This window comes from Leopardus geoffroyi, chromosome B2 (genome assembly GCF_018350155.1).
Source record: "Leopardus geoffroyi isolate Oge1 chromosome B2, O.geoffroyi_Oge1_pat1.0, whole genome shotgun sequence".
NCBI lineage: Eukaryota > Metazoa > Chordata > Mammalia > Carnivora > Felidae > Leopardus > Leopardus geoffroyi.
This window is the reverse complement of record NC_059332.1, coordinates 45,551,603-45,568,419: the sequence shown is the minus strand read 5'-3', so window position 1 is coordinate 45,568,419 and position 16,817 is coordinate 45,551,603. Positions and strand designations below refer to the sequence as shown.

At 41.8% G+C, this 16,817-nt stretch overlaps 1 protein-coding gene across 1 annotated transcript in view; it reads right to left on the bottom strand.

Moving 5' to 3' along the window:
• The window catches only part of ADGRF2 (adhesion G protein-coupled receptor F2), a 42,521-nt gene that overhangs the window by 19,876 nt on the left and 5,828 nt on the right, over positions 1 to 16,817 (bottom strand). The window contains exons 2-4 of the mRNA XM_045498475.1: positions 7,289 to 7,389; positions 2,467 to 2,506; positions 1,611 to 1,762 (exon numbers count right to left, since the gene is read on the bottom strand). Coding sequence (XP_045354431.1) covers positions 1,611 to 1,762; positions 2,467 to 2,506; positions 7,289 to 7,360 — 264 coding nt within the window. The 5' untranslated portion in view covers positions 7,361 to 7,389. The remainder of the gene's footprint in view (positions 1 to 1,610; positions 1,763 to 2,466; positions 2,507 to 7,288; positions 7,390 to 16,817) is intronic.

Sequence of the window (16,817 nt, the reverse complement as noted above, 5' to 3'; positions counted from 1 at the left end):
CAAAGTCCCTGCTTAGCAACCCCAAGTCCACTTCCAGGGCCTGCATGGCCCTCCATCCAACAGCATAGACATCCCTTGGGAACTTCTTAGAAATGCTACCAAGGATGGACCAAGCCACCGGGGTGCTAGCCACTAGGCCCGACAGGTGGCACAGGGACCTCTGTTTCCAGGGTTATGAACAGGTGGCCTTGGCTTTCCACCACCCTACAGGTGCAGGATGGAATCTGGGATGAAAGGTCAGCAGAATATATTCTACTTAGTGGTCTGTAAGCTTGATTGAAAGCATTTAGATATTAAAATGTATGGTACGTGGCTTTCTGTGAGTATCTTTGCAAAGGTCCCTCAAATTAGGGGTGGGCCGGTGACAGACATCCTGGAGAGGGCAGCCTTTGAAGTCTGCTCATGGACTTCAGGTGAAGAATCCACTGGCACTCCCCGTGGCCACATGCAAAACCACCGAAGGGGGATGTTCCTAGATGCTAAAGCATTCGCTCTTCTGAAGGAATCAGGAGCTGAACTTCAGAAAAGGTAAAGCCTCTATGAGAAAAAGAGTACAAAAGGGACACCTGGGTGGCTCAGTCTATTAAGGGTCCAACCTCAGCTCAGGTCTGATCTCACCATTTGTGAGTTTGAGCCCCGGGTCGGGCTCTGTGCTGACGGCTCAGAGCCTGGAGCCTGCTTTGGATTCTGTGTCTCCCTCTGTGTCTCTCTCCCCCACTCATGCTGTCTCTCTCTCTCCCTCTCTCAAAAATAAATAAACATTAAAAAAAATTAAAAAACAAGAAAGAAGAGGAGTAAATGAAACACAAAGAGAACAAAAAGTATTTGTCCTGATTTTATCAAACATGTGATTTTTTAAATGTGTAATTACTTAAGTATATATGGAAATGTGCTCATTTGTTTGATGACCAAGTCCTTCCCTTTAGGTCAGCTTGCTTCTCATGCTTTACTGAGCACAGAAATCACCTGAGGTGATTGATACCATGAAAATTCAGATTCAACAGATCTGGGATGGGGTCTGAATTCTGCATATCTAAAAGTTCTCAGGGTTGCCCGTGCTTCTGGTCAGCGAAAGCTATGTTAAATATCACAGCTCCGTATTAAAAAGCTAAAAGCTGGAGTGCCTGGTGGCTCAGTCGGTTAAGCATCCGACTTCGGCTCAGGTCATGATCTCACGGTTCGTGATCTCGAGCCCCACATCTGCACTGTCAGTGCAGAGCCTGCTTGGGATTCTCTCTCCCTCTCTCTCTGCCCCCTTCCCACTTGCGCTATCTCTATCTCAACATAAATAAATAAAAATATTTTAAAAAGCTATGAGCAAAGATGGAGAAGTAGGCCATGATCCTTCCAGAAAGCCCCTCTAGCCCTGACCTCAGGATCAGGTTTCTTTGTGTCATGAAGCGTGTGGGAGACCAGAGCACAAACTTTAGATGCCCACAGTTAGGATCTTCCTCCTTGTGCAGGGAGAGAAGATGAGCGTGTGTTTATGTATTCACGTACAAACACACTCGCCTACCAGCCCTGCCTTGTGCTCTCCCTCTCTCTTATTGACCATGCAATGCATTGCTAATGTGGGGACTCCACTCTGTGTGCGAGAGAAAGGATATTACCTCAAAGATGTTGAAGGCATTAAGAGTCTGACAGGTTTCGGTGATCTTGTGCCATTTCTTCTGCCTGCATAAGAACCCCATATTTCCCTGTGAGTCTGGAGGGCAAGGTTGACTGCAGTGGGAATTGTCCACACAGACGCCATCGCATACACCTGGGGAAATAAAAGGTATCAGCATCAGATGGAGAGGCTGGGGCTCTGGGCTGCACGGGCCAATCACCAAGACGTCAGCACAGCGAGGGCACATAAGCCCTGCGGACATCGGGTGTGTTTTCTTTGCAAAGTGGGGGAGGATGGAAATAGATCAGTGATTGTCATATTATTTCGGTGGCAAACACCTATTGCTTCCAACAAAACATTACCCAGAACTCACACATATAAAGCAGATAAAAGTGGAACTATCCCAGTTGAAGTGAGAAGCAAGAGCCCGTGTTCAGTTCACTAGGTCTGTCACACTCCACAGCAACCCACTGGACACCTCCTGTAACCCCTCCAGCTTCCCAGAACACAGTATGGAAGCCACTGCGCTCAATGTTCTTGGAGAAAGCTCCCAGCTCCGGAATGAGTATGTTATCAACAAATTCTCACAGACCTGTTCCTAGCCACTGCTCCCATCTGAGTTGGCTCAATTGAAAGAGTTTATGGCAAAGAACTCTCAGGCCAGGATGGAGCAGAAGGTGCTGAGAGGAGAGGGGAGCAGGGGTCGAATGTACAATTTAATAGGAGAAAGATAAACAATCCACATGCCAGCCACCCAGGCGTCCCGTCTGCCATGCCAATAAACAGAGGGCTGAGCCTGGCTATTACAATAATAAACATAAAAACTTCCATTTGATTACTAACCGCTGCTGACATACCTTGTGGCCTGGGAGACATCTCCTTGCTTTTGTTAGCAACCTAGAAAGGGAAAATCAAAATTCACATGAAAATTAATTATTGATATGCCAGCCCAATGATTCATTCTAGTCACAGACTAACAGCCACATCGGACTCAGCCCTGATGCCAAGATGCCTCCAAAAGCTGAGACCATGAAGTAAGTCCCCAATGGCCCCATTCCTCATCAGCCTGGATGGCTTTCTCTCCCACTGCTACTCAGCAGGAGCAGTCCGGCAAGAAGGATCAACATTCTATCCAAGAAATGCACCAGGAGCAGAGGTGGGCTTACGTGGAGATTAATGAAGGTTATGCTGTAGAATTCCTTTTGTGTATGGGCCCCTTCCAAGCACTGAGAGAGGGTTTAGCAATGTGTTCACATGATCGTGTATTTTATTAAAATTTCAAAAGCAAAATAGCTTAACCACCATCTGTTCAGACCATTATTTTTTGCCACTTCACCTTTCCTTACTTCACACTCTCCCTCATTCTGGATAGCACTAGAGAATCTGGAGAAGTAGAAGTTGAGTTGGGGATACATCTAGTTTGAATTTAATAGCGTATATTTATGTAATTTGCAGTCATCAGCACATTACAAGGAGGACATCAACATATAAATGGTATTTACTTTAAGAGTAGTTACAATTAGTCACAGAACAAGAAAATTCTAAGTGTTCTGGACACTTCGCAGGTCATATATGAAAGAAACTCGTTAGATATTTTCCCAAAGCTGACAAAAGTCTTACATATTTACATGGCGTTACTAATAATGAAACGAGAAGCTGAAAGATATTCTTCTAAACCAGCAATAATAAAAAACAAATTGAATCAGCAATGCTAGAGTGAAAACTGAATAATTTTTCTATTTTCTGTCTAGAAAAAAATATTACAAAAGTATTGGCATGCAAGTATGCAGCTAAAAATGTAGAGACAAAAATGTGGGCAGTTCATTAATTAAAATATTGCTATTTTACTGGATTTATTACTGAATAATGCTGAGTAATTACCGAATCTAATTCTCTTCGGCATTTCTAAATTTGAAATTTGTTGCAATTACTTTCCTAAGTAGATTCTCACTTTTTACCCTCAATCTTGTATTTGTAATTTTGTACTCTTTTTCTTTAAAAAAAAAAATGTTTTTAATTTTATTTTGAGAGAGAGGGCGGGAGGGGCAGAGACAGACAGACAGAGAGAGAGAAAAATCCCAAGCAGGCTCCACACTGTCAGCACACAGCCAGACTCAGGGCTCAATCTCACAAACTGAGATCATGACGTGAGACGAAATCAAGAGTCAGACACTTAAGCAACTGAGCCATCCAGGAACCCCTGTATTCTTCTCCTTTTACAGAACTCTCTTCACATCTGCCTTCCCCCTATCCTGAGCATTTCCCACCCCTCCTGATTAAAAACCCTTCTCTAGCCCACCCATTCATCAGACTGGACCCCTCACTGAGCAGCAGTATCATATTGTGGTCGAAGGGTATACTCTTGGAGCAGACCGCCTGGGTCCAAATCCCAACACCTCTACTTGAGACCTTGAAAAAGTTCGTCTCTCTGGGCCTCAGGGTCCTCATCGATAAAGCAGGGCGAGAATGATACTATTAGAATTGTGTGATACCTCAGAGCACTTTAATGAAGAATAAATGAGACCAGCTATGGAAAACACTTAAAATGGGGCCTGGAATATCGTAAGTGGTATTTAAGATTTAGCTCCTGTTACTATTCTCTGAATATGAACTTACTATCTATTACATACAAAGCTCAAGTTCATCCCTTCCAAGAAGTCTTTCCAGTTTTAAATGGTACATCCTTCCCTCTCTGTCTCCTGTAGGATTTGTTGTCTACACCACTATACCTCTCATTCAATGCTTCACATATACTCACCTTCCTGCTTTTTACTCTCTAATCATTTTTATATATGCATATTATCTCCTCATTTAAATTGTATGTTCCTTAAGAACATGGATTTTGTATTGTGTTTTTTATACCCCCCTAAGATGCTAGTTCTGTGTCTTGTACATATATGTGTATATACATATTAGCTTGTATGTATATACTGACATACATGTGCGTGTGTGTGTACACGGGGAGAGAGAGAGAGAGAGAGACTGAAACTTCCTGTGTTTGTACCAGAAGTTTGCTCTCTAGTGGCTGGGGAGAGCCATGGTCCAATTCTCCAACTTGCATTCCAAGATCTAAACCACTAGGGAAGGAATTAGAAATTCAGTGACTCAACGGTGTGACTAACATGTAGAGGTCATGTCCCTCTCTCCTTCACTATATTGTTTCTCTCTGTTATCAGGAAGCAAGCCTGACACTTCCATTTTCTCTACCAAATAAGAATTTAAGAGAATCTGAATTGAGCATTTAGGGTCTGTCTAAAGTGAAGGGTATCACTGCGGACTCGTGAGTTATAATATCCTTCAAAGCACTGAGGCAAGCTGACTTCCCATTTTATGGTCTACAGATTCAAGCCTTATTTCATACCTGGGAGACTCAAAGGCTTTTGACCCCAACAAAAATAATAAAATGGCATTTTTTTTTTTTTAGTTTTGAAAGACCTTCTTATTTTATAAATAAAGAAAGCGCATCTTTGATAGATGAGGTGATTTACACAAAACCATGCAGGGGGCTCCTCTTAGAGTTGGAACTAGAACCCAGCTCTTCTCAATCCTACAACACTGTTCTTTCCACCAAGCCATCCCATATGCATGTGGAGAGAGCAGAGGAGGATGTAGGGTGTAGGGAGGTGATGCTCTAAACTCATCCTGAGAGGGTCATGGTCTCTAATACACCACAATAAAGCACTTAAAAGTGAAATTCCGGGGGCGCTTGGCTGGCTTGGTCAGTGGAGTGTGCAACTGTTGATTCTGAGGTTGTAAGTCCGAGCCCCACGCTGGGTGTAGAAATTACTTAATAAAGCCTTTAAAAAAAAAAAAAAAGTGAACGACTCCAGATAATACTTGGCCCATTATACAGACTCCAGTGAAGTCACATTATATTGATCAGATATGTGGGCAGAAGACCGTGGCATGCTATTTACAAAGAATTCTAGAAATTCTACCTTCTTAAGTGAAAGATCTGATTTACTTCTTCCCAGTGAATTTGCCAAAGTACATCCATATATGACTCCTGGTCATTTCATTTCTAGGGTGGCATCCTATATGAGCCACTTGAGCTTCAGATGTCCTCAATCTTCAGGAGCGCCTGGGTGGCTCAGGCGGTTAAGCATCCAGCTCTTGATTTCAGCTCAGGTCATGAACCCAGAGTCATGGGATTGAGCCCCGTGTCGGGCTCCTCTCTCTCTCTCTCTCTCTCTCTCTTTCAATCCCTCTTCCCCTCTTCTCCACTAGTGCTCTCTCTATCTACAAAAAGAAAAAAAAAAAAGGTCTACAATCTTCAACATAACAGTAGGAAAAAGACCCTTTGAAAACCTGTAATCTGCTCAACCTGAAAAGCTGCCTGAGTGCATAGACAGGTCAGGAGAGGGGTAGCACTCAGAAACTCAGCATCCAGCAACTTCTAAATTGAGAAGAAAAGGATGGAATGCTCATAACTTGATCCCCAATAACCAAGAAAACAAAGTCAATCTCCCAGGCTCTGCCTACTCTTTAAGTTCTGCCTTGTGGGAAAATATGGATGAGGAAATGAAGAAGGGGAAGAGAACCAAACTGTGGGGTCGTGATGTCTTCTGAAAGAGGTCTTTCAGAAAGAGTCTTTAGCCTCTCCCAGAAGCCAGACACTGGCTTCAGTGCTGGGGAAAAGGGAAGTCATGGAGAAAATTCCCATCCAGTGGCACACCACTCAGAAGATAAAGTAAATATCATTTGGAAATTCCCAGAAAGAATTTCCAAAGTCATTCTTTCCTAAGGAGGCTTTCGCTAAGAAGGCACTTATTAAAATGAAAGAACAAGAAACAGAATCTGAAGAAACCGGGGCCCTGGCCTTGGTCCTGTGGCTGGGTAGATATGGAACCTCAAGAAAATCACATTCCACACCATGGGCCTCAGTTTCCCTATCTGAATGTAAGAGATGGAACTCCTGTCCAGAACTTGTAGTCCAATAATAATACACTGTTCCTAAGAAGGTCAAAGTAGTCTTAGTCCTTCTCTCCCTCTCTCAATCGCTCAATGATTCTCCACACCTAATTTGAAGTAAGTAACTGTTAAGGACATTAAAATGATTTATGGTATGAGTGAAAATATTCTAGAGAGAGTCATAAAGCTCACTGCCCCACAAAATTTACAAATAGTACATTGCTACAAACCTTACTCCAGTTAAACCTTGATTAACCATTGGCTGTCAGAGTTCCTCATTTCTCCTTCCAGCCCATCCACTGTGTTCACTATCACGATTCTCATTCTGGGTGGGACAATGCCTCATTGAGCCAGACCATTCCTAGGGCCTGCCCACTAAATGCCATTAAGTATCTCCCAGTCATTGTGACATCCCTCACCGCCCCCACACTTTCAAGTGCCTCTACGGAAGTAGCACTGTCCAGTGGTGAGCAATGAAAAGTCATCACTGTCAAAGGATATGAAAAAAAAAAAAAAAGAGTTTATCACCCTTAAGTCATTTGAGCCTCATTGCATCTCAGAAACTTGTAGAAAAAAATCAAAAGAAAAATTGTCTGAGGCTATGAGCTAAAACAGGTTTTGATTACCCATAGCTGTAAGTTCTTCTGGCTGGACCACTATCTTCTCCCTACACTTGAGCACAGGTAACTACGAGCTGCCTGACAGATGGGTTTTCATTTCCATTTGCTCTCTCCCTACCAGTTCCTTCTCCCACCTCCCTTTGCTTACCTGGCATAATGTCCTGCAGGATTCTGTGGGCAAAAGAAACACTAAGCAGTAGAGCAAAAGCATGTGAGTCATCGTCTTCCACACCGCTGCCTTTCTTGCTTCTATAAAAATAAATGAAAAAGCAAAGTGTCTCCAATCTGAAGCTTTCAAAGTCTCTCACTGCAGTCAGCCCGTAAGTCTGGGTTCTGTCCTGAGTTCTGTCAACTCAGACTTCTCTGCCCCAGAGGTGGTGTCCCTGTGGCCTCCCATGGACCTCACCAGGAGGCTGCAGGTGTGAGCGGCTGGTGCCAGGAAGCACAGGCAACCTGACACCTGAGGTAGAAATCCTTCCAAAGGAAGCTGCCTGCTGGGGTGTAATGAATAATAGCCCGTGTTCAGGGATCCAGAAGGATGGTTCACTCCCTGGGTTAGGCAGGCCTGAGAAACGTGTGGGTGGCTGTGGTGGAAGCTGAGTTGGGGTGCCTATGTGCAAAGTCAGCCCAGAGACATCTTTCGAAGGAGAGTAAGCACCAGGCTTGGCCTATTATCTCATTCCCACCCAACTGGATTTTCGTAGGTAGGTAGCAAACTTCCCAAACTGATCTTAGACAAGTCCTGCTACTGTTATTTCTGCCAAAATTGATCTCAAAACTAAAATGATTTGTTGGCACCTAGAATAGCGCTAGAAACATGGTGGTGCCCACAATATACTCATTGAGGAAAGAGGAAAGAAGAGAGGAAGGCAAGGTGGGCAAGAAACACTGATGATTTATATCAGATCTGTGCTCTATCAGATCTGATCTATAACAGATCTCTATTTTTTAATAGTAAATTTTAATAATTTTAATATTTTGCATTTTGGGTGAAATCCTCTTTGAAATGTATTTGATATTTCTTTGCTTTTAGACGGCAGGGTTCAGAAGACTTGGACGTCATCAAGAATGGCCGGGAGCTTTTGCAATGGCTGATATTTGCTCTTTGACCGTTTTTAGCCAGAAAGGAATAGCTTTTATCCTATTTGTGCATAATTCTACAGCAAATAAGGCCATTATTTTAAAGACTAGGCAAAATGTCTTTTTAGCCATATTTCCTATGTTGAAATACTAACCTAACTGAAATTCCACTGAAATCCAAAGGTTATTTACAATATTCTACATTGCCTGCTGCAGCCTCTTTCAGTGGTTTTCTAATTGTGAGGCTAACGACCAACCTATTTCTACCTATGTGCAGTCTCTTTGTTTACTAGAAATGGAATCCTGGCCTCTTGAAAAGGAAAAAAAAGTCACCATTCTGCATTTAGCTGTATTCAGATACTGCATTTCCATATATATATATTTTTTGTTTGTATTGTAAAAAATTCACATAATGGAGCGACTAGGTGGCTCAGTCAGCTAAGCGTCCACCTCTTGATTTCAGCTCAGGTCATGATCTCATGGTTCGTGAGGTTGAGCCCCACGTCGGGCTCTGAGCTGACAATGTGGATGCTGCTTGGGGTTCTCTGTCTCCCTCTCTCTCTGCCCCTCCCCTGCTCACTCCCTATCTCTCTCTCTCTCTTTCAAAAATAAATAAATAGTTTTTAAAAATTCACATAATAAACAACGTTGTGATATAAAAAGAAAAAAAAGGCTTTCTGCTGAAGGTCCCTAGTTCTTTAAGCACAAGGATTATGTTGTTGCTCATCAGTTTTAAGTATATTTAGTTGCAACCCACATGGGCATACAATTTCAAATAAATTTCAGCCACATTGGGGGCGCCTGGGTGGCTCAGTCGGTTGAACTTCCGACTTCCGCCCAGGTCACAATCTCACCATCTGTGAGTTCGAGCCCCGCGTCGGGCTCTGTGCTGACAGCTCAGAGCCTGGAGCCTGCTTCAGATTCTGTGTCTCCCTCTCTCTCTCTCTGCCCCTCCCCCACTCATGCTCTGTCTCTGTCTCAAAAATAAAATAAAACATTAAAAAAAATTTTTTTTTTTAAATTTCAGCCACGTTGGCATCCTTTTTTCCCAAGTCTTCCAAATGGATAACAATTCAGTATGAAAATCATCAGTCTTGCCACAATGATCACCAATGCAGTTACTGCTTTGGGTAAAATCATCAAAATTTTAAAAAAAATTAAAAGCCACTGATGAATTTGTTAACATAATTTTCATAAAATCAGAACATGAGTCCATGTTTTTCTGATTTACACAAATTTAATTTCATTTTTTTAATGTTCATTTTATTTTTGAGAGAGAGTGAGACAGAGCATGAACATGCGAGAGGCAGAGAGAGAGGGAAACACAGAAACGGAAGCAGGCTCCAGTCTCCAAGCTGTCAGCACAGACCCCAACGTGGGGCTCAAAATCACAAACCTTGAGATCATGTTGGACGCTTAACTGACTGAGCCATCCAGTTGCCCCTATTTTACTTCATTTTAAATAGGCTCCGTGCCTAATGTGTGGCTTGAACTCACAACCCTGAGATCAAGAATCACATGCTTGGGGTACCTGCGTGGCTCAGATGGTTAAGCATCCAACTTCAGCTCAGGTCATGATCTCACAGTTCGTGAGTTCTAGCCCCACATCAGGCTCTATGCTGACAGCTCAGAGCCTGGTGCCTAGAGCCTGCTTCAGATTCTGTGTCTCATTCTCTCTCTGCCCCTCCCCCACTTGTGCTCTGTCTCCCTCTGTCTTTCAAAAATAAATAAGTGTAAAAAAAAAGAAAAGAAAAGAATCGCATGCTTTACTAACTAAGCCAGTCAGGTGCCCCTTCATTGGTTTTATATTAAAATTCTCATTATACAGAATGTTTTCTCTTTAACTAAAACTACTTTTTAAAAAGATTTAAAGAATGATAGAAGACAACAAACTTTCACTGTTCTGCCCAAACACTCAAATAGATTTTTTTTAAGGGCTGGGAAGAAGTTGAATAACTAGATAAGTTCAACAAAACAATATGAAAACTACTGTTTGCTTAAAATATTAAGGTGTTATATTGAAAAAAGATCCTTATTTTAGGGTCCCATTGTTTTAAATTTTAAACATAGCTGTTTTAGTTGTATCAATATGCATTTTGATTATTAATAAAATTATTTTTATGCATGGCAAAATGAGCACTTTGTGCTATATGTGGTAATGCCCTTCACAGACCTTACAGTATGGACTTTTTTGATAGTTATTCTGCTATTAAAATTTTGGAGCCCAGAATTTTCTAACAACTTCTTTGCTATCTGGGACTAGCTTGCCATGGAAGGACTGGAGACCACAACTCTGGAATGCTATCTTTGCCCAAGTTTCAACAACAGTGGAACTCTAAGTACATTCTGAACTTTTTCTTAATTCTTATACTTAGAAGAAACAGTTTCTAAAGTTGGCTTTTTTGGCATTTTGCTTAAACACGGCTCTTTAAGTAAAGTGGACTTCAATACAATCAATTTTCTTCCAGACTTGTTGATATTAAGCCATAGTCATTAGCTCTTTTTCCAATACTGTGAAAGCAAAAAGTTTGAAAGAAGACAAAAGTATAGGGGCAAAACAGCAGCAAGAATCCAATCTTTGGACCCCCACCGCCTCCCACCTTCTTCCGATTTCCTTCTGAAAAGCTTTTGGTTTCTAATGGTTCAGACCTCCTTCCACCAGCTCAGCCTCACTCACACCTTTCTGAAATGCAAGGGTAGCAGCGGGGAGGGGTGGGGGGGATGTAATTCTTCCCTCTAAAACAAATGTTTGTAAATGTTACTTTCGTGTAGCCCAAGCCAAACAATTTGCCACAGACATTGACTTCAGAGGAGGCTTATCTCTCAAGAACATACAACCTGAGAAAACAGTCATCTCATGCCATTCACACCAAAAAAAAAAAAAAAAAAAAGGCAATTACATCAGCACTGACATTTCACAAGGTAAAACGTGCCAAATACAAAATGTTACTTTTTTTTTTTTTTATTGTTTAGTTAAGAAACCACTTCCCTTCTCCTTTATAAAGGAGGAGGAGGAGGAGGAGAACAGTAAAGGTACTGGTAACTTGGCTAGATCTGCAAAGAGATAGTATTTCCAAAACATCCAAACTAGAAGATGTTTTCCCATTCTCTGCTGTCTGCTTTCGAAATCTGAAAAAGGTGCCTAAGATGTTTAATGTATGTGTTTATTCAGCAGACAGAAAATGAGCTCCTCGTTTGCAAGCAATGTCCTAACAGCTCGAAATTAAACAACCACAAAGATAACTTCTTTCCCTGTCTCCTCACTACCTTGGGGAAGCCACAGGCTAATGAGGCTTCTGAAACATCTCCAAGGGTTTGGGAACTTGGATGGGCTTTGTTCCCAGAAGTCCTGCAGACTCTAGGAGTCAAAGCTAGTCAAACAGGCATGACAGCAAGGATTCCAAGGTTCCAAATTTCACAAAAAGATTCTCATCTTTGCTAACAATTTAATTTCGAAATATCTCTTCATATCTCTATGTCAAATTCTTCCAGCCCAAAGCCACACATTGGCAACAGGCACAGGTCACTAATGAAAGACAAAGCAGGCAGGAAGAGCAGGTGAGCTGCACGCTGGGACATGTTCTCTGTGTGGCTCCATCAGAAGCAAACATTTGCTTAATTTAAACGCACACACATCAGCGAGGGAGACCAGAGCTATTTTATAATAGCTTGATTAGGGAGTAACAAATCTTGATTAGGAAAAAAACAAAGGTATACTGGAATACGAATCGTGGCAATCACGAACAAAAGGAAACAGAAGTCCAGACAGGACTTTATCAGCCACTCAGGAGTATTTCAATCACCAGCTGTCAGCCAACAGTCTGCAGCTATTACTTGCATAATTAGGTTTTGCAGTGAGTTGCTGAGGCTTCCAGTGATATCTGCAAAATGCTGTCAAAGCTCCCAAACAGCCTGGGAATACACTTTGGATGATCTCAGGGGTGGATGATCCCATTGCGTCTGTCATTTAGCCATCCCACTGTCTTACCTCCTAGTCACTCACCAATCCCACCCGTCCTGCCTGAATCAGACATCACGGAAGGGAAGAGGAGAATAAAACAAATAGTCGCTGTCTGTTTACTCTGTGTCTGGCACCATGTCTGCCTTGACTCTTTTATTATTACTATTATTATTTTATTTATTTTTGAGAGAGAGCGCGCACGCACAGCAGAGAGAAAGGGAGACAGAGAATCTCAAACAGGCTCCAAGCTGTCAGCACAGAGCCCTACACGGGGTTCAAACCCAGCGACTGGGAGATCATGACCTGAGCCGAAATCAAGAGCCTAACACCCAACCGACTAAGCTACCAAGGTGCTACTGCATTAACTCTTTTAATGTCATCAAGTAGTTCTGTGACATTGAAGTGACTTCATGTTTTTACAAAAGTAAGGGGCTAAAAGTTGACCCTGCCTAACCTCACAGGTACTAAGTGGCACACTTGGGATTTGAACCCAGGTCTGTGATTTTTTTTTTTTTTTTTGATATGTCATATGGCTTTTCTAATAGAAGAAAGAGTTGATCTTTGTATGGGGTTAATTCTCTCAGAACATTTTCACAGGTAACTTTCATCTTGCCATCATAAAATTTTATGAGCTAGGCAGAGAAGTTATCATTTTCCTTTTTATCAAAGAAGAAATTGTCCAGATACCAAGTAGCTTCCCCACAGTGGCACCCCAAGTTATTGGAAGACCCTGACTCTTTTCACCCCGATCCAGGCTCTTTTAACTACATCATTCTGTCCTTTCCTCCTTCTTGTCATGAAGATATAAAAAGGCTGACCATCATCTCTAGCAAAAATAATAATAATAAATTGATTGATTGATTGATTGATTAGATAGAAAGATAGATAAATGAGAGAGATCTAGGTTTAAATGACCTTAAATAAACTTAAAAATTAAATAGAATTGCCTTCAGAATTCCTTCTGTCCTTTTCCTGAGTCATGTCCCATGCTGTGCCCAAATGCTCAGGCTCTTGCTTTCAGCTGCAGTCTAGAAGCTCCCTCCTTTGACAAAACTCCTCACTCTGAAGCAACCTTTCTCACATCAAGGCCCTCTTTCCTAGGTCTTAAGAAATTCATTTGACTGACAAGAAGGAACAGTTAACTAATCAGATAAGCTGACTCCCAGTGAAGTGAAAATGAATACCAGTGGTGATGTGATTTAGTCATCCCAGGTAAGTATACATTTTAACAGGGTTTTTCTAGAGGTAACCTCTCCCACAGAAGGAAATAAAGGCAGGGACCCAGGTCAGTAGGCCAGATTCTTGGGAGTAAGGATGGCTCTCCATGCCCCAAACCAAACCCACAGAGCTACATACTCACATGTTTACATGAGCCCTCAGGTTTCTCCTGAAACCCAATTTTTTTTAAAACTTTAAATCATTTTCATTGGTTTCCCCAAACCTTGGCCAGCTTCTCTAAACCTTTTTTGAACTGGCTGCTTTCCTCCTTAGGCATGTAGGTTTCAAGCAGTGCTAAGTAATGGATGATTACTCATACCTGAAAGATAAATAGTAAACAGGGATGAAGGTGTGCAGAGGGCATCGATGTCAGGCACTTGGTATAGGTGTGCCCTGAGAATCAGCTCCCTCATGAGTCACCACAAAACCAAGGAGAGGATTTATCTAATAGTCAGAGGCTGCCAGGATGAGTTAAAGAGATCATACAAGTATACAAAATTTGGAAAGGAATGCTGAAAAACCTGGTAAACCCAAATCATTGTAGGACTACAACACTTCTGGGACCCTAGCATATAGAAAGAGCTGGTACGGCAAAAAGCATGGTATGCAAATTTGCTGATGGCACTTGTACATACAGTAGCAGAAAAAGAATATGGGAACAGTATCAATGCCAAACAATAATGAAGGGAATAGGAAATTATGATAAATCTGTATAAAGGCAAGTATAATATTTTGTCAAAACACTGGAAGGACACCAAAGTATTAGCAACTACCAAAAAAAAATTGATCGAATAATTTTCCACATACTCCATTCTTTATTTTCCACAAATAATTAGATTTATAATTGGGGAAAAATAAACTCTTTAGCATTGTGGCAGAAAGAGCATGAAGTAGGTTGAAAGTCAGAAGATCTGTGTTCTTCCTCCAATTCTGTCATGATTCATGTTCTGAAATTTGGCCAGATCTTGACTTCTCTGAGCCTCATTTCTTCATTCATTCAGAAAACATTTATCTTGGGTCTGTTTCATGCAAATAAACTTGAGGATCCAGAGACAGTTATGAAGGAAGACAAACAAGACAAGGTCTTTGGGAATCGGAAGTCTAACTAAGGAAGATGGAAAATATAAAGGGTATACAGTAATGCTATAAGTATTCCCTCTGAGGTCTACAAAATATACTTTACAAACCTATGGCAAAAAGTCATAAGCTCTCCCTCCAGGGACTTTGCGGAGCATCACAAACAAGGTGGCATTTGGTGTGGATCTTGCCAGGAGGTGAGGAAGAACAGTATTCCAGACAGAGAAATAGTAGGTCCAAAGCAGGAAGCATGAAACAGCCAGGCATGTTTGGAGATGACTGGGAAGGTCACAAAGTTGAAACAACAGGTGTGTGATGGAAAAGCAATATATGTAGCTCATCAGCTCTGATGCTCTGATGCCAAAATGAGGTGGGTTATGTGCCACAGGAAAGCAATGGGATTCTTCCATGGACAATGAGGAACCATCAAATCCTTTAGTGACAGCATCAGAAGTCATTTAAGAAAATTATTCTGCCAACAGTGTAGAGGGTAGGAAAGAAGGCAGAGATGAGGGCCAGGAAGCCAGTGGGGAGGCCGTTCCTTAATCCAGGAGACCAATCATAAAGCCAGGACCATGGCAACGGCATTCGGATGGATTCAAAAAGAACCCAATGACCAAAAGAGCAAGAAGAAGGGATGAAGAAGTGACTACTATTAAAACTTAGGTTTAGAAGAGTAAGCAAAAGTTTAGGAAAGAAAGCATTCGTGAAAAAGGTAGTAGAGAAAAACGTGAGGTGGATGTTTCTAGACTAAGCATCCGGGTGGGTTGGGGTGACCTTAATCAAGAGAGGAAGTACAGAAGGAGAAGCAAGTCTGGAAGACAAGAGAAACAAAAGAGATAGCTGAGCTAATATTCAGGTAGTACATACCTGGAAAAATATGTCTCAAGAGTTATGTATTTCCATTAATGTGAATTTGCTCCCAAAGCACTTCTATCAGCTTTCAGCTTTCAGGAGTCATCAGCATTTTTTTTCTATAAAAGCCACACTACTGTCATGGCTGTGGACCACATGGAGCCATAAATGCTTTATCCTTCTGCAAAAGCCTCCCAGAGCTGTATCATCACAAGAGTGAAGGCTCAGAAGTGAACAAGCCCAGCATAAAAGTGCGTAATAACTAATCGTTATAAAACAACTCTTAGATGATTAAGAAGCATAAGTCTCATCACCTAAGAATGATTTCTGAACTATGGATGTCAATAAAAGCATTAAATTTGAATTTTGTACAATATAAACCCTCATAATTATGCTCCTTGATGAGTAATAATTCCATTTTCTTTTCGCAAAATGAGAATATTAAAGTGAGAAATTAAAAAAAATTTTTTTTAACGTTTATTTATTTTTGAGACAGAGAGAGAGACAGAGCGTGAACGGGGGAGGGGCAGAGAGAGAGGGAGACACGGAATCGGAAGCAAGCTCCAGGCTCTGAGCCATCAGCCCAGAGCCTGACGCGGGGCTCGAACTCACAGACCGCGAGATCGTGACCTGGCTGAAGTCGGACGCTTAACCGACTGCGCCACCCAGGCGCCCCATAAAGTGAGAAATTTTAAAGAACATTCTTACTCTGATCAACATGGTAGTGGAGGGATTAAAAATGTGGATTTCTTGACTCAGTGCCTTAATAATTACATTAAAATATGCACACTCATTCAACCAGAGATATTTTTCATTAGATCACAGGTTGGAGTTTTAGATTATTTTTTTTATTTACTTATTTTTGAATGTTTTTATTTCTTTTTGAGAGAGAGGGAGGGAGGGAGAGAGAGGGAGAGGGAGACAGGATGTGAGTGGGGAGGGGCAGAGAGAGAGGGAGACACAGAATCCGAAGCGGGCTCCAGGCTCCGAGCTGTCAGCACAGACCTTGAACTCCTGAACTACAAGAACCTGAGCTGAAGTTGGCACTTAACCGACTGAGCCACCCAGGAGCCCCTCTGATTACTATTTCAAACTGAAAATTGTCATTTCAGATGAAAAAGGTCCGTGCTTTTTTTTGGTGCTCTTTACGTGTCTCACGTTTGACATTTGGTACCCTCTCATTTATATTACATGTATTTGAAAGTAATTATCTAGGGGCGCCTGGGTGGCTCAGTTGGTTAAGCGGCCGACTTCGGCTCAGGTCATGATCTCGCGGTCAGTGAGTTCTAGCCCCGCGTCGGGCTCTGTGCTGACAGAGCCTGGAGCCTGCTTCGGATTCTGTGTCTCCCTCTCTCTGACCCTCCCCAGTTCATGCTCTGTCTCTCCCTGTCTCAAAAATAAATAAACGTTAAAATAAATAAATAAATAAATAAAGTAATTATCTATAACTCATATGTATGGAAGAGTCATGAATTATTCTTTTCTA